This window comes from Nycticebus coucang, chromosome 4 (genome assembly GCF_027406575.1).
Source record: "Nycticebus coucang isolate mNycCou1 chromosome 4, mNycCou1.pri, whole genome shotgun sequence".
NCBI classification, from domain to species: Eukaryota; Metazoa; Chordata; class Mammalia; order Primates; family Lorisidae; genus Nycticebus; species Nycticebus coucang.
Window position 1 is genome coordinate 70,086,091 of NC_069783.1, and position 25,089 is coordinate 70,111,179.

Sequence of the window (25,089 nt, forward strand, 5' to 3'; positions counted from 1 at the left end):
TTTCAAGATAACTGCCATAAAATCTACCTGAGTCCCCACCTCCTCCTCACGGACAGTCCTTTCCCTGTGCTCATTCCCTGTTGTTTCTCTTCTCCAAGTCCGTCCACATCCCTTGCTGTGTCCTGCCCCCTCACTGCTTCCCTCCTCTACTCCAGGCTCGGAATCCGGCAGAGTAGGACTGACTTTGCAGGAGGCCACCTCTCAGGCTGTCAGTAGGTTTTTGTGCGCAGATGGGTGTCCAGCCTGTCAGTCCACTTGGTGGTCCCTTGAGAATGGAGACCAGAAGCTCTGTCCAAACTCCTTGTTTTGTGGATTGCCCAGAGAGAGGAATGCACTTGTTGGCTCAGCAAAGGACCATCCGCTGCAAGCCAGGCCCCTTCTTCCCAGCTGTGGGCTCTTTTATGAAAATGATCTCTCCACTCAGAGTCACAGGGTCTGTTCTAGCAGGAGATCTCCCGGTGAGTCTCCCTAGTCACCCTTCCATCCAGGCTCACCTGTCCTGCTCCACTGGGGTAGGCATTCACCCCTTCATGCCCACTGCTCCAGAGAAAGCACTTTGGCTATTTATCCTCTGGGACACTGTGGGTCAGGTCTTAGCCATAACTGTGTTCTTCTTATTGTCTACACCAAAGCCATTCTGCATTCCCTTAGCCAGACCTCACCAGTCAGACAGAGCTGCTTCAGGCAGACCCCTCAAAGACTTCAGAGGGGAAGGTTGATCCTGCTTTAATGGAGGTAAATTCCACATACCACACAATCCCTCACTTTAACCATTTAAAAGTGTATGATTTAGATGGGTTGTAAGTCGCAATGTTGTGCAACCATCATCACTATATAATTTTAGAACATTTTTTATCACCCCCCAAAGAAACTCCACACCCATTTATCAATCACTCCCCCCTTCCATGTTCTCTCTGCCTCAGCCCCCGGAGACCTCTAATCTGCTCTCTCTCTATGGATTTGCCTATTCTGAACATTTTTTACAAAGGAAATCCCATATGGTACAGTATGTGGAGGTGGGTGCTTTTCTTTCCTTTTTTTTTAGACAGTCTCACTTTATTGTCCTCGGTAGAGTGCCGTAGCGTCACGGCTCACAGCAACCTCCAACTCCTGGGCTTAAGCGATTCTCTTGCCTCAGCCTCCCGAGCAGCTGGGACTACAGGTGCCCGCCACAACGCCCAGCTATTTTTTTGTTGCAGTTTGGCCGGGCCGGGTTTGAACACGCCACCCTCCGTATATGGGGCCGGCGCCCTGCCCACTGAGCCGCAGGCGCTGCCCGAGATGGGTGCTTTTCAAAAGGAAAATACATTATTTTCTAGGAAGACTATTTATTTCTAGAATCAGAAAATTTACAATGAAAACACTTTATTAAAAAAAAATAAAGAGCCAAGACTCTTTAAAACTTTAAAGAGCCAAGACTAACAATAACAAACTCATTAAGGAGGGTCTGCCTGAGTGTTTTCTTTTAGAACCATCTTTCTGATTGGCTGTTTCCTGATTCTGGAGCTGACAGAAGTTGTGTGATTGGCCTTGGGCATTCATTGGAGACTGGTGGGATTCTCAGGGAATTTGTTGGTTTTATGAGAATTCCCTTGACGGCTAAGCTGAAGCGTGTGTCTCAGAAACTGAATTTGCTTCTGAGGAAGGGGCAGGGTTTGATGTGTCCTTCCATTTTCCCTTTTGTGTCTCTTGCAGGGGTGAAGAAGAGAACCAAAGTCATCAAGAACAGCGTGAACCCCGTGTGGAATGAGGTCTGTAAATTTTTTCACTCTCCCTCCTTTTCTTTCTCTCTGCTGCCATTGTCTCTGCAGGGACAAGTTAGGGGACTTGTGGAGAAGGTGGCTTTCTCAGTGGTGTCCTTGAGGGGGGAGGGGCTGCTGGCCCAGAGTGCCAGCTAAGTGTTCTTCCTAGCTCTAGGGACCTGGGAGGAGGGTTGTGGCCTGGCCGGCCAAGTAAATGGAGAGGAGTAGGGATTTTTTTGTCTCTGTTTCTCAGCTGTCTTAACCTATGGAGTGTATTTAGGACTCCCTGCCTGTCTCCCTCACACAGGCTGTTCTCCCTGCCCAGAGTTCACCTCTTCCCACAGCCCTCCTTGATTAACCAGGTCCTCTTCTGGCTGTTGGCTTCTGTCCCCTCAGTCACCTCCCTGAAAATAGGGCTCCCTGGTGGTCCCTTGCGAGCTCTGGCTGCCTACATGGATGGGGTGGGGGGGATGCCCAAGGAAGCCTTTGCTCTGGCTGGGCCTACTCAATGTCGGTAGGTAGTACTGAAAGTGGCACTAAACTATGCTGCCCACCAGGGGCCTGGCTTCTGGATGAACACAGTGATCTTGGTCCCTGGGAATCCTGCAGGGTCACCTGGCATTTTCCTAGCCCCGTTCCTGTCCTGGTTAGGGGTGGGTTGGAATTGAGTTGGGAGAGGGGGCTATGAGAGTCTGCCCTCTTTCTCTCCCTTTTTACTTTTAGCTCTGTTACCACTGAGACTCTGGAGCTCTGGTACTCATCCATCCATCCGTCCCTTTTTCCATCTGTCCATCCTTCCACCCAAGCTCTAGAATCATTGATGGATGTCGATTCAGTGCTTTAGGGGCATGAGGGTGAACCAAGTGCAGTCTCTTCTAGGGGCCATGGGTTAAGATGCCTTTTCTCCTTTTCTTACAGGGCTTTGAGTGGGACCTTAAAGGCATCCCCCTGGACCAGGGTTCTGAACTTCACGTGGTGGTCAAAGACCATGAGACGATGGGGAGGAACAGGTGAGGTGGGCTGGGGACTCTGTGGCTTGAAGGTGCAGGTGCATGTGGACCGCAGAATCTGGGCTCCAGAGAGCTGGGATTTCAATTCAGCCGTTATAAGGATTGCCTTTCTACCCCATGGTAGTGCTAGGAGAAGCGTGGCTATGGCCTCAGGAACTTAGCTGTGGGTAAAGCTGAGTTGCCCAGCCTGCAGTGGAGGGAAGATGGGCTTGAATCAGGTGTCTATGCACTTGCCAAGACAGTATGTGTGCCCCAGGGAGCAGGAAGGCTCACCTCCGGCTGCTGCAGCCCAGAGGCTTCTGGGGCAGGCTCTCTCTCCCTGCCCGGTTTGGGCTGGTGAGGGCAGTGACACCTCCAGGAGGCAGGCAGGAAAAGCAAAGCAGCAACTAGCAAAGCAGCAGGGAGCTATTGAGGAAGGCTTCGTGGGAGTAGCACTCGAGGTGAGATTTGTAGTTTAAAAGTCAGAGCCTGGCTAACCTTGACTGGGCACCTTCCTGTGCTGGATTTTCTGTTGAGTTATTTCATGCATATGGTGGAGATGGTTTCCTAGTGGGGGGAATAGGAGGAGCAAAATTATGGTGTCAAAAGCAGGCTCTCTAGGCAGAAAATGGGTTCCTTCCCTTGCCATTGACCTCCTGGGCTGTGTACAGGATGGGGTGGGCAGGACCAGGCCAATCTGCAAATTGGTAGACCTGCCTGCTGGTTGTGGGTGTCGGTGGGCTGGAAAACACAAGTCATGGAGATGCATGTGATGTACTTTGGATGTTGTGGGTGTTCAGAGACCCCTGCAGGTGTGACAGGGTATGCTGTATCCAGTGCTGCTTGTGCTAGTTATTGAGGTCTTGGCATAAGCTCCAGCCATGGGCTTTCTGTTCTGTGACTCACTCGCAGGGGAGCTTTTGTTTGGGAACTGGGTTAGCTGGTGTCTGAGGCCTGGAAGCCCATGTTCCCTGGGTTGGGGGAGAAGAGCAGGGGAAAGGAAGAGGAGGATTCAGGAACCTAAGGAAGGCTTATGAGGGTCTTAGGCTGCAAAGCACCTGGAAATTTTAAAATCTTAAAAGCTTGGAAGAAAACCCCAAGGTCCATGTCCCTCTATGGCTGTGTACAGTGTGATATGTGTGGGAGGCTGGAGCACATTCACTGGGCCCTCCAAAGGTGGGACTGCAAGGTGTGGGGCCCAGGCCTTCTGCTCAGGCCATGTTGGGCCCGTCTTGTCCAGCTCTGGACCTCAGCAGCCCCCACCTGCCCAGGGAGCAGGGGTTGGAATCATTCTGGCCAAGCTGCCTTCTAGCACAGACGCTCTGTGCAAGACAAGGCAGCTTTTGACAAGCAGCAATAGTAGCCTGCAGGTCAGGGAGGAGCAACTCTGGACACCGGGCAGTCCTCGAAGGCTTCCTGAAGGAGGGCCACTCAGACTGACTTGGAGGCAGGGGGAGGCTATGAAGACGTGAGAAGGGGAGGATGCTCTAGTGTCCAGTGTGTGTGTGGAAGGCAGTCTGGAGCAGGTCTTACAGGTGGGACCCAGTCTTATGGCATGTGTGGCTCATTGAGAAGGGAGCAGTGGGGCTGGACTGCCAGTGGTGGGGATGTCTCTATGGCCTGGCCAAGGATAATAATAACTGATACCTGCCAAAAGCTTAGCCAAGTGGTTGGTCCTGAGTCTTATATACAAGAACTTTTCAATCAGTTAGGTACTACTGTACACTCTAATCCTTACAGATGGGGACACTGAGGCTCCAAGAGATTGAGCAGTTTTCTTAAAGTCTAGTGATGGTGGTGGTGGAGTGGGGATTGGAGGGTAGGTTTTTAAAACATGATGGACATGTCAATCACTGAGCCCCCTGCACCTTTCAGAGGCCCCTGGAAGCCTCAGGTGGGTGCTGGGCCCTTCTGGAGAGTTCGGTTCCCCTGATGATGCTGGAGTTGAGAGCTTAGTCTAGGGGTAGACAAGACAGTTACTGCAGGGCACACAGAGGAAACACACATTTCATTTTCATTATCCTACTCAGCATTTTTATAGGCCCTGTGGGGAGATTTCTGAGACCAGGAAGGCAAGATGAGAGCAGGAGCTATGAACATATTTTTGATCAATTCAAGGGCCTGGTTGGCTCTCAGGGTGACAGTGGGTTGGGGACACATATGGGCTATCCTTGTGGGTCAGAAGTTACCTGGCGGCAGGATGTATTGAATCTTGGGGCTCTTGTGGGTGTCCTCTGGCTGGTGGGAGGCAGCTGGCTCCCTGAACAACAGTTCCCGCAAGACCAGTTGACTGCAGGGCCAGCTTGCTGGATATCAGTTTCTCAAACATTGAAATGCTGAAGTGCTAATTCACTAAACTTACCAATTTAGCAGAAACTTCTTTTTGATATAACTACTGGATGTAATTTTTAAGTTTTCTAAACACATCTCAATTTTGGATTTCAAGCAATTAAAACTTAAATTTTACTTAAACTGAATTGAAATTTAAACTTACATTCATCAATCTCTAAAGACTGTCAGGGGCTGCCCAAACAACACTGTGCTGAGAGGAAAGGGTTGAATTTTGGCCTTGTGCTGGGAGTGAATGAGGAGCACAGTGGGAGGAATGAGGATCCCCTGGGGGCGGGGTACCTGCAGGGAGTTCTGTGATGCCCCATGATTACACCACAAGGTACTTTCACCTTACACATGAAATGTGAGAAAAGGATCAGGGACTAGAAGCATTAAAATTCTAAAATTGCTTAAATAAAAAAAATACCAAGAAGTGACAAGAACAAACAAGTGACATTTTAAAGTTTCAAAGAAAAGGCAAAATTGTTGGAGAATTCATTTCAATGAGCATTTTAAAATAAATGCCTCCTCCCTGCCCTCAAGTTGTCACTGTCTGGTCAGGAAGCAAATAGGGACACGGGGTTGGGGCTAGTGGTGACTGTTGCTGTCTTCAACTGGGGTGCCATGCAGCCACCTCTTCATTTCTGGGGGTCCTGGGCATGTCTTGTGAGTTCACCTGGGCAGTTGGTAACTCTCTTTGCCCACCTTTGCCTAGCCTCTTCTCCCTCTGTCTGCTTCTAGATGTCCCGGCAATGCCTCCCTCATTCCTGCTAAGTCTCTCCCCAAACCTCTGTCTCCGCAAGTCTACTTTGCTTCTTTTCCTTCCTGCTCCCCTTTCATTTTTTTCTTCTCCTCGGTCCCCACCCATACTTTCCTCTCTTCTGGTGGCTTCTGGGGTATTTGCCCTTCTGTGTTTTCCCTAATGACCCCTGGCAGTATTTGGGTGACCTCATTAGACATACCAGAGAAGCCCTCCACACTTTAGAAAGGGAGCATCGATCTAGGAGCTGCCTCCGGGCCGCTTGGCACCCCCCCATGAGAGGGGTAGCCTTAAGACTTAGGGACCTCTGAGCCAACTTCAGGGGAAGCTGGGGGAGACGATTCTGGTCCCTGACTGGGTGTTTTGGCCCCTAAAATGTTCACCCCGGGAGTTCCTAATCCAGGCCACACAATAGAATCACCTGGGCAGCTTTTGTACATGCCAGTGCCTAGGTCCAGTGGAAGTCCTGATTTAATTGATTCAGGGCAGGGCCAGTGTGGCATCACCAACCCCCCAGATGCAGCTGTTTCCTTTGTTCGGCCTATGCTAAGAGCCACTGACCTGGACTCCAGAACAGTGCTGCCCACTAGAACTCTCTGAGATGATGACAGTGTTGTATCTGTGTTGACTAGGGTAAGTGAGAAACTGAATCTTACATTTTACTTACTTTTAATGATTTTTGTTTGATTAACTACACGTGGCTACTGGCTACTGTGTTGGACAGAGCCATTCTGGATGTTTAGAACATCCCATGTTCCAACCCTGGCTGTGTCTTAAAATGGCCTAGGAGAGTCTAATCCTGCCAAAAAAATGTATTTATTTTATCATAGTCACTCTAGTTGTCAAATTTATTATCATGTCCATCTGGCAAATGAATATACATTCTTAACTCCTGTTATTAAACAGATTTTCTAAAGTCAATTAAGTAAAATAAACAGTTTTTGACACACACAAAAAATGGCCTAGAAACTTTAAAAATATTAGAGTCTGTGCTCCACATCAAGCTGATTAAACAAGAACCCCTGGAGGGGGCTGTAGGTGTCACCAAGGGAGGCTACTGTGTACCCACTGAATTAGAGCAATGCCAACACCTCTGAAAGGGCTCTCTCTTGATTTTTTCATGGATAAGCTAAGAAATACAAATGGTCACTCTTATAATTGTTCATGTCATTGTTGACAAAACAATTACCATGAAATGATAATGGCTGAAGCTGAATGTGGTAAAATTGCTAAAGAAATGAAAAACACACTGGTGGATCCTGTTGATAATGGTGAATGATGACCCAGGAAAATTGGACTTAATAGAAATAATTCCATAAGAGAAAACTCAAAACAGCAAGGAGTAGTATTTGATAAAACTTGATATGGACCAAAAATAAAAAATAAAAATTCAAATTTTTCTTTCTTTTTTTTATATATACATGTATTTATTAGGTTTCCACTTTTGCCTTCACAGAATTAAAAAGGCTTAAAATTTAAAAACAATACAATGTTTAAGATAAGGACTAGAAACAAAAACCTCGTAAAGAATTACCGACGATAAATACATTCAGAAAAGAAATCAGACGATTGCTGCCCAGATTTTTATTTCTTAAATCTGCGCTGGGAAATTTAAACAGAGAATAATTGTTCCCTGTGAAAACAACTTTGATAAAATGAAAATAAAGATGATAAAAGAGAAATAGTTTAATTGCACTATATAGAAGACGTATCAACAGCATCAACACGTTAAACTGGCTTAATTTAATTTTTTCTAGAAAATGTCTCTCCAGTGGAAATTAATTAATGCAGGTGTATTGTCTATTTAAAATTTTGCTAAATATAAATACAAACAGAGAAGCAGAAATCTCTAGGATCAAAACATTCACCTGGCAAAACACCGGAGTCAAAATGAAGCTCACCTTCGCTGCAGTAACTCACTAGCCTCAGGCCTAACCAGGCTCTGGGCAGGGGGACCAGAGTCAGCCCAGTTAAACGAGGAGGTCCCAAATATTGAATGTAACATGATAATATTAAATCATGATGCACTGTTTGTCTGCGATGCAAATGTAACTGGGCAGTATTTTGTCTGGTCGGTCTACGCTGCTGCTTTAAACGAGCAGTACAGGAGACCCTCATTCACACCACGCTCAGTCGGAGGCATGTGATTGCCTTAAAGAAGCTTTCCTCTAGGAGTTCATGGTGGCATTTTCTTTGGAACAGTGTGATCCTCTCACTACCTTTTATTAACCTGGTGATGCTATAAAGTGGGGCATCAGGGACATATTACCCACACACAGATGCTGTCTGCTTTCATCTTCCCTGTGGTCTGAGCATTAATAACGGCACCTGAAAATGGCTGGGGGCCTGGGAGGCCACTGGGGAACCTTCCCGGGTGCCAGTGCTCCCTTTCCTTCCTCCTCCTCCCCCACATTTGAGCCACATTGCCTGGTCTGGTGGAATGAATGTGGACTTCGAGAAGAGCCAGGGTCTAGTTCCATCAGCTGTGTGGCCACGGGCAGGTCATCTCAACTCCTTGAGCCTTGCTATCTTCCCCCCTTAGGGAGTATTCAATCAACGCAAAAGTACATTGAAGGGGCCTGGCGCAGTGGGTGCTCCCTATGTTTGTTGTGCCCTTGAGTCCTTTTCCCTCATCCCTTGTGCTCCCTCCCGCTGGAAAAGGACTAAATCCTGCTAATTCACAGGTGGCAGGTGTTTTTTTTTTTATACACTGGTTTTATAGAACATTTGACATATTTTCATCACACTGGTCAACATAGCCTTCCTGGCATTTTCTTAGTTATTGTGTTAAGACATTTATATTCTACATTTACTAAGTTTCACATGTACCCTTGTAAGATGCACCACAGGTGTAATCCCACCAATCACCCTCCCTCTGCCCATCAATCACCCTCTCCCTCTCCCCCATACTCTTAGGTGTGGTTTAATGTTTCCCTCTTTCTTAGGAACATGGGGGATGCTGCTTTATAGCCAAGCCAGGGGAGGGGAACCTGAATCCTTAAGGAAATTGTGGGCTTCCAGGTCTTTAAGTGCAGCCTTTTGACTGAATCCAAATTTTACAGAACAAATCCTTTCATTAAAAGGGGTGCAGCAGAAAATGATGGATTTTCTTGCCTCCTTTTGTACTTAAAAAAGAAGAATCTTGAAATCAGATTCAAGAAGGGAAGTGCTAACAGTTAGCATCCAGGCACCACTGTAGGCTTCCAAAAGATATTTTGGGAATGGTGAGTCTTCCTGACATAGTTGACTCTCTCCTATGAGGACATCTCTGAGCCAGAGCAGGCCTTAGTGCCCCTAGGATGGAGGTTAGGGTGGCTTGATGCCTCCTGTGACAATGAACTTACTATATGGAATTTCCTAGGAAGGAGCTAACAGGATGTGCGTATTGGTCCTTTAGAGTAGGAATGCACTGGAGATGGCAGAGGCACTGGGAGAGGAGCACTGGTCAGCTGGGGCCAGTCACCCACACCTTTGAGGGATTCTGTGCTTGGAGGAACAGGTGGTCTAGAGTCCCCAGCCTGTTGACCAGAGCTGAGCAGGCCAATGTTGGTGGCTTGAGAATGAGGGTCAGGGGCTTTGCTCTGGGACCTCACTGTGAGGTTCCATCCTGGCACTGTTTGTGACCTGGACCTCTCTGAACCTCTGTCTCCTCATCAGGACAATGACAATGAGTACCTATGTTACAATTGTAAATGACACACTGAATGTATGTCAAATGCCTACTCAGTGCTAGGAACATTGAAGGTGTTCAGAACATGGGGGTTGACGGTGGTAGCAGGATCCCTGCTGATGCACATATATAAACCCCACAAATGTGTGGACACCACGTGCATGCCCCATGGAACACATGGCTGTACATGAGTGCATGCTAACACATTGCATACTGTGCGTGTGCACTTTTATTTAAAAAAATTAAAAACTCCTGTAAGAATTGAAAAATTGTAAGTTGTTTTTGTAAGTATACATAAACTCCATTCTTAAAAAGTTATATTAAAAAGGGGGGCAAGTTCTCCCACCTTCCACCCATACATTTCTTCTTTTCCCTCCAGAGGTGCCCCTTGTTAATAATTGGGCGCATATCTTTTTTGACTTTTCCTAAATATGTGCAAGCATCTGAGTACATGGATACATATTAACGTAATAAAACATGGAATATACATACTGGTGTTCACTTCGCTTTTTGTCACGTCATCATGGACCTTTTCTCAGGTCAGTAGGTCACTGGCCAGCATGTCAACCTCCTTTTAAAATGGTTACATGTGGCGTGGAACAAGATGGTGGCCGAGTAACAGCTTCACTGCAACTGGGCATGGTGAGTCTGGGGAGATAAGATTCCAGGCATCTCTGGCTGGTGGGATCTGCCTATAATCATCCCTTTGAGGATATAGGGAGTCAGCAAGGGACTTCTGGACCCCAAGAGGAGGACAAAAACGGTGGAAAACTGGCAAGTGGTTGCGTGTGTTTGATTGACCTAATCCCACCGGCAACTGTAAGTACAAGCAGCAGTGAGACTGCAAACCAGAAAGGCCTTGCCTGTGAACTGTTTCAGTGTTTTTGGACTTGGCACTCAGTTGAACTGCCTTGGGCAGAGCTTGAGCAGGAGTGCGGAGAACTTTGGGCATCGTCTAGGGCCCCAGACTGAGTCGCTGAGCCGGATGGAGCTAACAGTATTCAGTTGTGGGCTGCAGGAAGCCATTGTGAGAGAACTGCCCTGGCAAGCTCCGCCCTCAGGGTTGCAGAGCAAGGATCAGGTGGGAGCTAGTAATCTGGTGACTGAGCAGCCTAAAGGTGGGGACTGAGCTTCCTTACAGCCTTAACCCTCAGGGGCAGAGTGAGACCGGTTTTGGCACACTGGAGCCTTGGGCTGTTGCCCTAGGTAGAGTGCTGTGGCATCACAGCTTATAACAACCTCAAACTCCTGGTTTTGGCACCACCCAGACCTCCATAAGAGCTGTGCCCACTGGGCCTCTGCATGCCTTGACCAGGAACTATGGGAACCACACAACCCCGCATCCTCCCTCCCTCCCTCCTCTACCCTCCCTGCCTCCACACTGGCCTGCTCATATGGCCAGGGACACTGGTAGCTGCGTGCCCTCCAGAGCCCTCCCTGCCTCTGTGCAGAGCCCTTCTCCTGGTCAGAGACTGCTGGAGCCTTGGGCTCTCTGTGCCAAACTCACTGGGCACCAGGCACTCCAAGAACTGTGTGTACCACTTCCCGCCCTGTGGCTGGATCTGGGTGTGTCACACTCTGAAGCTGCTTCCACAACCGGAACTCCTTAGCTGGGGCACCTGCAGAGGAACTACACAGGGTCACTCCCCACAAAGATCCAGCAACAATAGAGTGATCCCACTGGGGTCTAATCATGGAGAGACACCTCCCCAACTCTGAGGATGGCCAGAGGCAATGGTGAAAAACAACCATGAGGCAAAATCAACAGAAAAACTCTGGCAATATGAATAATCAGAGTAGATCAACTCCCCCAAGGATCATTGGGGCAGACACAGCACAAGATCCCATGCACAAACAAATAGCTGAGATGTCAGAAATTGAATTCAGAATCTGGATAGCAAATAAAATCGAATTAGAATTCTAAGCAGTAACCCAAAAGATATCTCAAGAATTCAACGAATTCAAAGACCACATGACCAAAGATATTGACACATTGAGACAAGAAGTTGCAGCCCTCAAAGATTTGAGAAACACAATAGAATCCCTCAGCAACAGAATGGAGCAAGCAGAAGAAAGGATTTCTGACATTGAAGACAAAGATTTCGAATGCTCCCAACTCTCAAAGAGGAAGAGAAATGGAGAGCAAAAACAGATCACTCTCTCAGAGAGCTCTGGGACAATGCAAAGAAAACCAATATTCATCTTATAGGGATCCCCGAAAGCAATGAAGTGACTTCACAAGGCACAGAGTCTCTTCTCCATGAGATTATGAAGGATAACTTTCCAGACATGCCAAGAGATTCTGAAATTCAGATACCAGACAGTTTCAGAACTCCAGCATGACTCAACCCGAATAAGATATCCCCCAGACACATCATAATCAATTTCACTAAAGTTAATATGAAGGAGAAAATTCTAAAAGCAGCCAGACGAAAGAAAACCATCACCTACAAGGGCAAGAATATTAGAATAACTGCAGATCTCTCTGCTGAAACCTTTCAAGCTAGAAGAGGATGGTCATCGACTTTTAATCTCCTAAAACAAAATAACTTTCAACCCAGGATCCTGTACCCAGCTAAACTGAGTTTCATTTATGACGGAGAAATTAAATACTTTAATGACATTCACATGTTGAAGAAATTTGCCATAACTAAACCAGTTCTCCAGGATATTCTCAGACCTATCCTCCATAAAGACCAGCATAATTCTCCACCACAAAAGTAAACCCACCCAGAAAATTCTGATCAAATTCCAACTTCCACAGTTGCAAAAGGATTAAAAATGTCCACCAGATTCTTGAAAGGTTTATCAATATTCTCAATTAATGTGAATGGTTTAAATCGTCCTCTAAAGAGGCACAGGTTGGCTGACTGGATACAAAAACTCAAGCCAGATATCTGCTGCATACTTGAATCGCATCTTACATTAAAAGACAAATATAGACTCAAGGTGAAGGGATGGTCATCTATACTCCAGGCAAATGGAAAGCAGAAAAAAGCAGGCGTTGCTATCCTATTTGCAGAGGCAATAGGCTTTAAACCAACTGAAATAAGGAAGGATAAGGATGGACACTTCATATTTGTTAAAGGTAATACTCAATATGATGAGTTCTCAATTATTAATATTTATGCACCCAACCAGAACGCACCTCAATTTATAAGAGAAACTCTAACAGACATGAGCAACTTGATTTCCTCCAGTTGCATAGTAGTTGGAGATTTTAATACCCCTTTAGCAGTGCTGGATAGATCCTCCAAAAAGAAGCGAAGCAAAGAAATTTTGGATTTAAACTTAACCATTCAACATCTGGACTTAACAGACATCTACAGAACATTTCATCCCAACAAAACTGAATACACATTCTTCTCATCAGCCCACGGAACATGATCCAAAACCCACCACATCCTAGGCCACAAATCTAACCTCAGCAAATTAAAAAAAATAGATATTATTCCTTGCATCTTCTTGGACCATCACGGAATAAAAGTTGAACTCAATAACAATAGGATCCTGCATACCCATACAAAAACATGGAAGCTAAACAACCTAATGCTGAAGGATAGATGGGTTATAGACGAGATTAAGAAGGAAATCACCAAATTTTTGGAACAAAACAACAATTAAGACACGAATTATCAGAACCTCTGGGATACTGCAAAGGGAGTCCTACGAGGGAAATTTATAGCACTGCAAGCCTTCCTCAAGAAAACAGAAATTAATAACTTAATGGGACATCTCAAGCAACTGGAGAAGGAAAAACACTCCAACCCCAAACCCAGCAGAAGAAAAGAAATAACCAAAATCAGAGCAGAATTAAATGAAATTGAAAACAAAAGAATTATACAACAGATCAATAAATCCAAAAGTTGGTTTTTTGAAAAGATCAATAAAATAGATAAACCTTTGGCCAACCTAACTAGGAAAAAAAGAAGAAAATCTCTAATTTCATCAATCAGAAATGGTAACGATGAAATAACAACAGACCCCTCAGAAATTCAAAAAATCCTTAACAAATACTACGAGAAACTCTACTCTCAGAAATATGAAAATCTGAAAGAAATTGACCAATACCTGGAAGTATGCCACCTACCAAGACTTAGCCAGAACGAAGTGGAAATATTGAACAGGCCTATATCAAGTTCTGAAATAGCATCAACTATACAAAATCTCCCTAAAAAGAAAAGCCCAGGACCAGATGGCTTTACGTCAGAATTCTACCAAACCTTTAAAGAAGAACTAGTACCTATATTACTAAACCTCTTCCAAAATACAGAAAAAGAAGGAATATTACCCAACACATTCTATGAAGCAAACATCACCTTGATCCCCAAACCAGGGAAAGACCCAACAAGAAAAGAATATTATATACCAATATCACTAATGAATATTGATGCTAAAATACTCAATAAGATCCTAACAAACAGAATCCAACAACACATCAAAAAAATTATACATCATGACCAAGTGGGATTTATCCCAGGCTCTCAAGGCTGGTTCAATATATGTAAATCTATAAATGTAATTCAGGACATAAACAAACTAAAAAAATAAGGACCATATGATTCTTTCAATTGATGCAGAAAAAGCTTTTGATAATATCCAGCATCCTTCATGATCAGAACACTTAAGAAAATTGGTATAGAAGGGACATTTCTTAAACTGATAGAGGCCATCTACAGCAAATCCACAGCCAATATTGTAATGAATGGAGTTAAATTGAAATCATTTCCACTTTGATCAGGAACCAGGCAAGTTTGCCCATTGTCTCCATTGCTCTTTAACATTGTAATGGAAGTTTTAGCCATTGCAATTAGAGAAGAAAAGACAATCAAGGGTATCCACATAGGGTCAGAAGAGATCAAACTTTCACTCTTCGCAGATGATATGATTGTGTATCTGGAAAACACTAGGGATTCTACTACAAAACTTTTAGAAGTGATCAAGGAATACAGCAATGTCTCAGGCTACAAAATCAACACCCATAAATCTGTAGCCTTTATATATAAAGCCAAAAAAACAGTCAAGGACTCTATTCCTTTCACAGTAGGAATACACTACTGGGACCTGATCAAACTAAAAAGCTTCAGCACAGCTAAGAACATAGTAAGTAAAGCAAGCAGACAGCCCTCAGAATGGGAGAAAATATTTGCAGGTTACACCTCCAATAAAGGTCTAATAACCAGAATCCACAGAGAACTCAAATGTATTAGCAAGAAAAGAACAAGTAATCCCATCTCAGGGTGGGCAAGGGACTTGAAGAGAAACTTCTCTAAAGAAGACAGACGCACGATGTACAAACACATGAAAAAAAGCTCATCATCCTTAATCATCAGAGAAATGCAAATCAAAACTACTTTGAGATATCACCTAATCCCAGTAAGAGTAGCCCACATAACAAAATACCAAAACCAGAGATGTTGGCATGGATGTGGAGAAAAGGGCACACTTCTACACTACTGGTGGGAATGCACACTAATACGTTCCTTCTGGAAGGATGTTTAGAGAATACTTAGAGACCTAAAAATAGACCTGCCATTCGATCCTATAATTCCTTTACTAGGTTTATACCCAGAAGACCAAAAATCACAATATAACAAAGACATCTGTACCAGAATGTTTATTGCAGCCCAATTCATAATCGTTAAGTCATGGAAGAAGCCCAAGTGTCCATCAACCCACGAATGGACTAGCAAATTGTGGTACATGTATACCATGGAATATTATGCAGCCTTAAAGAAAGATGGAGACTTACCTCTTTCATGTTTACATGGATGGAGCTGGAACATATTCTTCTTAGCAAAGTATCTCAGAAATGGAAGAAAAAGTATCCAATGTACTCAGCCCTACTATGCAGCTAATTTATAGCTTTCACATGAAATCTATAACCCAACTATAGCACAAGACTATGGGGAAAGGGCCAAGGAAGGGGAAGGGAGGGGGGAGGTTAGGGTGGAGGGAGGGTAATGGGTGGGGCCACACCTTCGTGCATCTTAGAATGGATACAGGCGAACCTTAGTAAAGGCAGAATACAAGTGTCTACATATAATAACTAAGAAAATGCCATGAAGCCTACGTTGAACAGTTTGATGAGAATATTTCAGATTGTATATGAAACCAGCACATTGTACCCCTTGATTGCACTAATGTACACAGCTATGATTTAACAATAAAAAAAATGGTTATGTGGTATCCACAGTATTGGGTGCACCCCACTGCTCACTATTGATGAGTTTAGATGGTTAGCTTCCTCTCAATTTCTTGTTCTCTAATGATTATCCAATGAACATCTTTGTCCAAACATGTTTATGTTCTTATGCTATGTTGGTTTTTGTTTTTTGAGAATAGGTTCTTAGAAATAGGATTACTGGATCAAAGGATATGAGCATATACAATATTTGTAGATGCTGCCAAATTTCTTTTCAAAAATGTCTTAATTAGTGTTTACTGACAGTGTTAAAAAGTGGCTGCCAATCTCTTAATTTTGCTACCACGATGGGCAAAAAACTCCCTAAAATATTGTAATTTGTGTTTCTTGACTACTTGTAAAGTTGAACATCTTATTCTTGTGCTAATTGTTCATTTGTATTTCTTCTGTGAATGCCAATTCTTATATTCTGGGTCACTTGTCTCTTTCTTGTTAATTCATAGTGATTTTATGTATTTGGAATTTTATTAGGGATATTAACCCTTGTTTATTTTATGTATGGAGGATTTTTTTCTCTTTGCTCATTACCTGTCATCAGTTGTGTTGTCACATGGGAATGACATTTGCGCAGATCTATCTGTTTTCGTACAGACATTTAAAAAGGCAGAGTGGCCCTTTGCTGTGGCTAGAAGTTGGGGCAAGTAGGCATAAGTTCAGCCGTTGGCTTTAGCAAGCTGGTTTGGCACACCCTGTTTTAGAATCCTTGGAGGCTGCTTGGGGCAGGAGTATTTACAGTTCATTACCCCATTGTTCTCATCAGCCTCGGAAATGTTGACCAAATCCCTATTCTCAAGGATTTTTATAACTATATTTTGCCCTGGATTCTGTCCAGGACATCCCTGGGTTTCAGAATAATTTTTCTTTTGTCTTTCTTCTCTGGACTGAGTGAAAAACTATTTAGAGTTCTCCTTGGGCAGCCCCTGGGAAGTCAGATACTGTCAGGAAGGCTGCAAGGTGGGCGCAGGGGGTGTGGAGTGCCTGACCTTGGCTTCCTGCCCCTCCCTGCCAGGCATGCAGAGCGGGAGGCTGGAGGGGGCTCAGCTCAGGGGTGCTTCCCTCCCTGTGTGCCGAAACCTCCTAAGGGTGTGCATGTATCCTCCTAGGTCAGGATTCTCTCTCTGCCTGACTTGCTGAATTGAAGAAGGGGAAGATACAGCTGAGTCAGCAATGAGTTGCGCTGTTGTAATATATGATATATAGTTTAACTGACCTGTCAGTTTCTTAGTTTCAAAGATAAAGAATGAGTAACTGACACACGGTGACTCTTCTGGAGCACTAGAAAAAAATTCAAATTTATGGAAAAGTTGCAGAAACAGTACAAAAAACATCCATATACTCTTTGCTCAGATAAATTAATTGTTAACATTTGCTCCGCTTGTTTTATTTCTCCCTCCCCGTCTCATCCCCTCCCTCTCTCTGTCCCATCCCTTCCCTCTCTCCCTCCCTCCCCCTTCCTTCCTTCTCTTTTTCTTTTTTTTAAGATAGAGTCTTGCTGTGTCCCTGGACTAGAGTGCCATAGTCTCAGCCTAGCTCACAACAACTTCAGATTCTTGGGCTCAAGCCATCCTCCTGCCTCAGCCTCCCAAGTAGCTGAGACCACAGGTGCCCAACACAACACCTGGCTAATTCTATTTTTAGTAGAGATGGGGTGACCTCCTGTCACTTTGCTCAGGCTGGTCTTGAACTCCTAAGCTCAAGCAATCCTCCTGCCTTAGCCTCCCAGAGTGCTAAGATTGCAGGCAAGAGCCATCCCTCATCCTTCTTTTTCCCTCTTTCTCCCATCTGAGGGGAAGTCATATTCATCATGGCTTTTTACCCCTCAATACTGCAGGATGTATTTCTTAAGAAAAGGGATATTCTTTTTATACAGTAACAATACAGCTATCAGGTTTAGTAAATTTAATGTGGATACCATAGTCTACTGTTTGTATTCTAGTCCTGTCAGTGGGCCAAATAATGTTTTCTATAGCAATCTTCCTTTCCCCCTTCCCCTAGTATAGGATCCAGCCTACCATCTTGTGCTGAATTTAGTTATCATATTTCCAGAGCCTCCTTTAATCTGGAACATTTCCACAGTCTTTGTCCCTTATGACAATTTACATTTTTGAATAATGTAATACCTCTACTTAAAAAAAATAGAATGTTCCTCATTTGGGGTGTCAACCTAAATAACAAACAGAGAGGAGCTCTCTAAAATAGGCCAGGCCTGTGGCTTAGTGCCTGTAATACCAGCACTTTGGGAGGCTGAGGTGGGAGGATTGCTTGAGGCTAGGAGTTAGAGACCAGCCTGGGCAATAGTGAGATTCTGTTTCTGCAAAAAAAGATTTAATACTTATTCGGGAATAAAGCTTTGTAAAAGAATATGCATACTATAGTATACTGTGTGTTGTCAGGGAGGTAAAGGAAGGCAAAGGTTTTAAAGAAAAACATAAAGAGGATTACACAATTGTTTTGAAATAATTATCCTTGGCTACAAAAGTCAATGACAAAGGTGACCCAATCCGAGGTTGGCTAGGCAGTTGCTGGACATTTGTCCTTGCAGAGGTATTTGTTGTATATGGTTGTGATGGCCTTTGTGCAAGGTTGTGATTTTTGCAGTCTTTTACGATAGTTTTTGTTTTTTTTTTTCTGATCAGGCATACAAGCATGAGAACTCCAGGCTTTTCCTGGCTCTATGTGTCTGATATTAATATTTCTTAATATCAGTGGCTCCATTTTGATTCTGACAACTTTCACAGGGGTTCGTCTGATTTTTTGTGTGTGATTAGATTATGATTAGACTAGGTTACTAATTCCTGGCCAGAACACTGCCTAAGTGTCTCAGGATGGGGGCGCACATGAATGTTCCTTACTGGGGATGTTGATTTCAATTACTTGGCCAAGATGGTGTCTGATTTTTCCACTGTATATTTACTGTTCTTTTTTTCCCCCTTGAAGTCTGTTAAGAGCTACTTTAAGACCGTCCATATATTCTGCTTCTCATCAAAATGTCCCCCTAGATTTAGCACTCATGGGCGATTCTTGCCTCATCAATCTTTACCATGAGGGTGCCTGTTCCCTTACACTGTGGCCCTGGACCCAGGCATTCACTTGAACCACACCCCTCACCTCAGGGCCATTCTCTTGGAGTTGAAAGACCTCTGGGTCCTCAGGTCCTCTATCTTGGAGTGAGGAAAAAGCTCATTCTGGGGCCATTGTATTCTTTTATAAAGTCCTTGTTTTAGTCAGGGAGCAGTGGCTCATGCCTGTAATCCCAGCACTTTTCCAGGCTGAGGCGGGAGGATCATTTGAGGCTGGGAGTTTGAGACCAGCCTGAAAAAGAATGGAAATCCTATTTCTACACAAAAAATAGAAAAACTAGCTAGGCATGGTGATACTCACCTGTAGTCTCAGCAGCTCAGGAGGCTAAGTCAGGGGGATTGCTTGAGCCCAGGATTTTGAGGTTGCTGTGAGCTTTGATGATGTTACTGTTCTCTAGCCTGGGTGTCAGAACAAAAGAAAAAAGTCCTTTCTTCTGTTAGTCGGTCTTTCTTCCTGAAATTTTGAGTCTTATTTCTATTCTACCATCAGGAATGACCAAAAAGAAATCTAACCTCTAACTAGTGACAGCACTTCAAGTGATGATCTAATGGGACTCTTACCGTAATTTGGTGGATGGGAAGGTGCAGGGAACAGACAGATGACAAGTGAGGTTGGGAGGAAGGGAACTGACATTTTCCAAGCCCTGTCTGTGCTCCAGGCACATGTTGGGGGCCTTAGGTGTGGTAACTGAAATTTTACCAGAACCTTCTGAAGTGTGTGTTATTCTGACAGTGGGTGTGGTTGTCCATTTTGTTCTCAATAACATCCTTAGTATCTACAACAGTGTATGGTAAGTGATTAGCATGGTAAGTGCTCACTACATATGTGTTGAATGAATCATGACTTTACAGATGAGGAAACAGTCTCAGAAAGGTTATGTAACTTCTGCACAGTTGTCAAGCAGCTAAGCTAGGTTTCTAATCCAGGTAGAGATGACTTGAGGGCTCTTACTGTTAATCACTGAATGATAAATATTTACTTTGGGAAGATAGTTGAGAGGAAGAACATTGTCAAAGTGTTGCTATAGGTTGAAAGACACAGTTTGAAAATATTGGATTCATGTGTGTGTGTGTGTGTGTGTGTGACTCTGAAGGTTTGCCACCTAGGGTGTCTCGTGAACTCAGTAGAACAGGAGCTACCACTCTTGCTGGGTCACCTTCCTTTGGGGTATTGGCAGGACAGTAGCTTGTCTCCTGTCCACTTCTTCGTCTCCTGTACCTACTTCTCCCATCTTCCTGCTGCTAATGTGGCTCTTAGCACCTGGAGCTACTGTCCTCTGGGCGCCTGGGCCCTGCATACCCTCATTCTTTAGATCCCAGCACCACTGGCTTGGGGAAAAGTCTGGGGTAACTTGGGGGGTTGGACACCCCCCTTCAATCATGGAGGCCATTTTCACTGGCTTTTAGGGGTCCCCAGCTGCCCCTCTGCAGGGCTGACTGTCTGTGATCCACTGGCTTCTCCCTGGGTCTCAGCCAGCTGCCATGATGGTGGTGCCACATCTGGACCGCATATTGATGCTTCCTCTCCCACCTCTCTTCCCTCTCTAGGGCCTGCCTTCAAGGCCACCCCTGAACTCTACATGCTGTGTCTGTCTAGTACATAGACTACTAGACCTTCCAGTATAGTCTCTTTTTTCATATGAAAGTTAAACCCACCTATAAAGTACAGTTAAAGGATTTTAAAAATGGCTACTCACCCTGATCTCCTCAACAAAGGACAAGCAGGTTTGTATTTTAAAATGTAGGATATGATCACCATTGAAAAGGTAGTTTGTTACTCACAATTCCCAAGAGGAGGGGACAGTGCTTTTACTGCACAGGGTCCCCAAGGAAGTGCCACGTCCGGCAAGAGGCAAGGGGGCCCAGGGGAAAATGTCACAAGGGCTTTTACTGTGGTTTCTGCAGGAAGAAATGGGCTAGTCAGGGTAAGCAGATTTAGGATTGGTTAATTTGAATGATTTCACTGGGCTCTGGGGTATAGGGGCTATCCTACAATGCTGCTACCTGGCCCTGGGGTGATTAGGAATCCAGTCCAGAGCCTGATAGTCCAGTGGAGGAGGTGGTGGGTGTGGGCTCAGATCAGCTGGTTTGCATAAGGAAAGGCCTGCTTGGGGGGGGCGGGGGAGGGAAGGGATGGAGTGGGAGATGGGAGGTCCTTACTATCTCTAGGAATTGGTAGCCCTAGAAAGAATAGTCCTTCCAAGGTCAACAAGTCCCCAGATGTCAAAACATCAGAAATGCAAAAAATAAAGAATGATTTACACAGCTTGAAATAAGGTGTTTCAAAGAAGTTGAGCCAGATCAAATTTGTAACCTGGCTCCCTTCCTATGGATTAAGCAAACCAAGGACATTTTTGTTTCTTTCATGATGAACTCATGAGACTCTGAGGAGTCCAAGGAGGTTCAGCATAGGGGTGAAAACAAAGCCTTTGTATTATCTGTGTGAAACCAGGCAGGTGAGATGCCCCCCCAATCCCAATTTCCTCTCTGTTAGTTGGACTGAACTGGTAACAGTACCTAGCATGTTGGACTAGAGTCCGTTTGAATGAGCTAGTGTTTATAAAGTGCCCACACTGTGTCTAATACGTTCTCAGCTAGTAGGAGGGAACCTGTGTTAACCAGTGTGATGAAAATGTGTCAAACGGTCTATGAAACCAGGGTATGGTGCCCCATGGTCACATTAATGTACACAGCTATGATTTAATAAAAAAAAAAAAAAGAATGTCACGTCCCATGAGGTCAGAGACTTGTTTTGTTGCATGTGCAAAATAAGTATTTGCTGAATGAGTAATTCTGTTTTGGTGTTAGTCTTTAAGTTTAATTTCTGAATTGGTAAAAACTCTAAGGAGTTACATAAACAGAAACTATATTTAAAAATGCAATGAAAACTCTCCCTGTTATTTTTGTACCCAATCTATCCAGCTCTTGCTATTCCTCCACAGGTAACCACTGTTCTTAATTTCTTATGAACTATTCCAGAGTTCTTGTATCACACAGTCGCCAATGTAGATTCTGACTTCCCTCTTTTTTACTTAGTAGGTAGCATAGTATAACACTCTTTTGCACTTTGTTTTTTCACTTACCAACATTTCTTGAAGATTTTCCATATAAAAGAATGGTATACGTCACACTGTAGTTATAGCTGTGTATTCTTCCCTTGCATGAATGAGCTGTACTTTTATTTACCCATCTTCTATGATAGGTAATATACGATGATATAATAAGGCTCAAAGTTTTGAAATAAAACTCTTTAGATTTCTTCATGCTTCATTTATATAAAGTTACTTGGCCACCTGAATTTCTGCCCTCCCATATACTGTTTAAGTCTAAGATTTGGAGCTACTACCCCATGTCTCCTTCCCTTCTCTGATATAGCAGTATCTCTGATACACTACTGGATGATGAATTTGGGAACTACTGTAGTTCTTTAAAAAACAAAACAAGTTAATATTTTAGAGATGGGGTCTTGCTCTGTTGTCCAGGCTTGCTGGAGTGTAACCTCAAACTTATAGACATAAGTGATCCTGTCTCAGCCTTTCAAGTAGCTGGGACTACAGGCGTAAGGCACTGTGCCTAGCTGTAGCTCTGTTTTTCATGGGGGAAAAATGTGTGCCTTGTTAAGATGTGAGCTGCTTTGGCTTCTCCTTCCCCATGCAGATTCCTGACTTCTCTTTCCTTGGGATGGCAGCAGCTCTTTCAGTCCCCACGCTTCTCCTGCCCTTGCATTCCAGTGGCCACATTCATGGTCAGCCAAGAGGGATGACCAGGTCTGGGGAGGCTGGGAACGCCTGTGGCATTTTTCTGTCAGTGGGCTGCAGCGGGTGGGGCTGAGCTCCTGAGAGTTTCTTTCCAACTCACCAGGCTCTGCACACACTCAGGGCTGGCTCCAGGCAGCCAAGGCCCTGTGTGGGCTCCCCAGACCCTGCTTGCCTCATTCAAGCCCCTGTCAATCCTGTCTGCCACCCACCAGACCGTTGGTTGGTGCTCACTCACCACTGAGTGGGTGGCATTCCTGATGTGCAGAAGGCACCTGGCCCTAGAACCAGGGCCTCAGTTGTCGTCTCCAGATGGGGTGGGTCTGGGCCCTACAGGCCTGAGGTCCCCTAAATAAAGCCAAGTCTCCTCCATCTTCTGAGAAATGAATGGAGTCAAGAGTGATCTTCAGGGCTTCCCAGAATCAAGCCTCAGACCCTTCTGCCCTGCCCACGAGTCCCTCCTCCCTGTTCCGAACTTCAGTGCTACCCATCTGTAGGAGGCCCTGGCTCTGCCTGATTCATAGGAACTTGGTCCCACAGCCTTAGGTCTGTTTTGCTGCCTCCAGCCCTTCCTCCTACAAAAGAGGGAGCTTATAAAGCCACCCTTCTGAGGGGCTGGCCTCAAGGTCGATGGCAAGGCTGGGGGGTGGGGTGCATTTCATGACCCAAAAAGAGGTTTCAGGGAGGAAATAGCGAGCAGCAGTCCTGGCCAGTGTCTTACTGGGCTGTTCAGGGGCAGGGCCTGCACTTCCTTCTGGGTTTCCTCCCATTGTTCCCTACCCCACTTCTGGGAATTCTCCCAGGCCTTGTGCTGGGAGGGGTGGGCTGCCACTAGGGAGGTGGAAGTGGTCTGGCTTCCAGTCCTGAGGTCCCTCAGGCTGGAGCTCCAGCCACCACATCCAGCTGTCTGGTGGACCAGGCCTGTCACCTGGCCTGCCTGCCTGCCACTTCAGGCTGGAAGTGGCAGTGCCGCAGGAGACTGCCCTGGAATCTGGAGACCCATCCTGAGGCTGGCCCCGCCATCCTCCTGCTGGAGAAAGTCACTGCCCCAGTTTCCTTGATGGACAGGGATGAGAGTTGAGAAAAACTCTTTTTGATGTTGCATGTACTCACGAGCCCTTTGCACCTGCTGTCTGATCTTTTTGACATAGCCTGGCTCTTAAGACACTTTTGTCAACATATGGGTGACAGGTGCCTCCCCAGCACTGGTCCCTGGGGTGAGACAATCCAGAAACGCTGCTTATTAAGCCACAGTACAAAGCCTGCTCCATGCTGTGAAGGAATTGAACACAAATCCGTCTACCTTCCAGAAAATATGATTCCTAGTGTGGCTGTCCAGCCAGGTGTATTTGCCCACTGCCCATGTGGAGGCCAATACACCGAGACACCAGGGTTTACAGCCAAGAAAGAGTTTAATTCCAGATAATGCTAAGTGAGGAGATGGGAGGAATTTCTCAAATCTGCCTCTCTGAGAATTTGAAAGACAGGGTTTTTAAGGATAGTTTGGTGGGTCAAAGATTAGAGAATTGGACAATTGTCTAGGTTCAGGGCAACTTACAGGGGTGTAGAAATCATTTTCTTATGTTCCTGGGGTCACAATTCGGGTTGAGTCAGTTCTTGGTATTGGCTGCTGGTCTGAGTGAGTCAGCCGATCGCTGGAATGTGGGGCCTGGAGAATGTCTCAGAAACCAGCGTTAGTTTCATAAGGATGATGTTATCTATGGAGAAAGTTAAGAATTTATATGACTACCCACTATTTGACTCCAGAGTGGCGATGATGGGCAGTAACTAATTATTGTCATTATTTTTAGCTAGACCTGTTTCTTTACAGAGTGTTTGGGACCCTTACCCCCGTTCTTGCCTTCCGTCCCTTTATTGATTTGTGTACAGGGCAGTTTCATTAGCAATGTGAGGGGTCTTAGGACCCCTTTTAGCCTTTTTTTCCCAAGAAAAGTTAGAAAAATGGACTTTGAACACATATCATATGTTCAAGGTCCTGGCTAGAAGGAAATCTGCAAAGTGAGAGAGTGTCTGCTGGTTCAAAGAAGGATGGACATAGAGGATTTTAAATAAGCAGCTAGTTTCTTAATTGTGGTAAAATGTATATAAAATGTACCATTTTAACCATTTTTAGGTATATAGTTTAGTGGCATTAAGTATATCGACAATGTCTGTGATGACCACTACAATCCATCTCCATGACTGTTTTGTTTTTTTTTTGGCAGTTTTTGGCAGGGGCCGGGTTTGAACTCGCCACCTCCGGTATATGGGGCCAGCACCCTACTCCTTTGAGCCACAGGAGCTGCCCCATCTCTATGACTTTTTCATCTTCCCAAACTGAAACTTTGTATTAAATAATAACTCCCCACTCACCCCCACCTCAGCCATTGACAACCACTATTCTACTCTCCTTATCTATGAATTTGTCTACTCTATACAGCTCATAAAAGTGGAGAAATATACTATTTATATTTTTGTGACCGGCCTATTTCGTTTAGCATAATGTCTCCAAGGTTCATCCATGTTTAGAATGTGCCAGAATTTCACTCTTTTAAGG

At 44.8% G+C, this 25,089-nt stretch overlaps 1 protein-coding gene across 24 annotated transcripts in view; it reads left to right on the forward strand.

Annotated features, from left to right (window-relative positions):
- Positions 1 to 25,089, forward strand: part of DYSF (dysferlin) — a 232,013-nt gene that overhangs the window by 24,080 nt on the left and 182,844 nt on the right. For all 24 annotated transcript variants that reach the window (XM_053587263.1, XM_053587273.1, XM_053587276.1 and 21 more), the window contains exons 2-3: positions 1,696 to 1,751; positions 2,661 to 2,752. In XM_053587263.1, the coding sequence (XP_053443238.1) occupies positions 1,696 to 1,751; positions 2,661 to 2,752 (148 nt within the window). The remainder of the gene's footprint in view (positions 1 to 1,695; positions 1,752 to 2,660; positions 2,753 to 25,089) is intronic.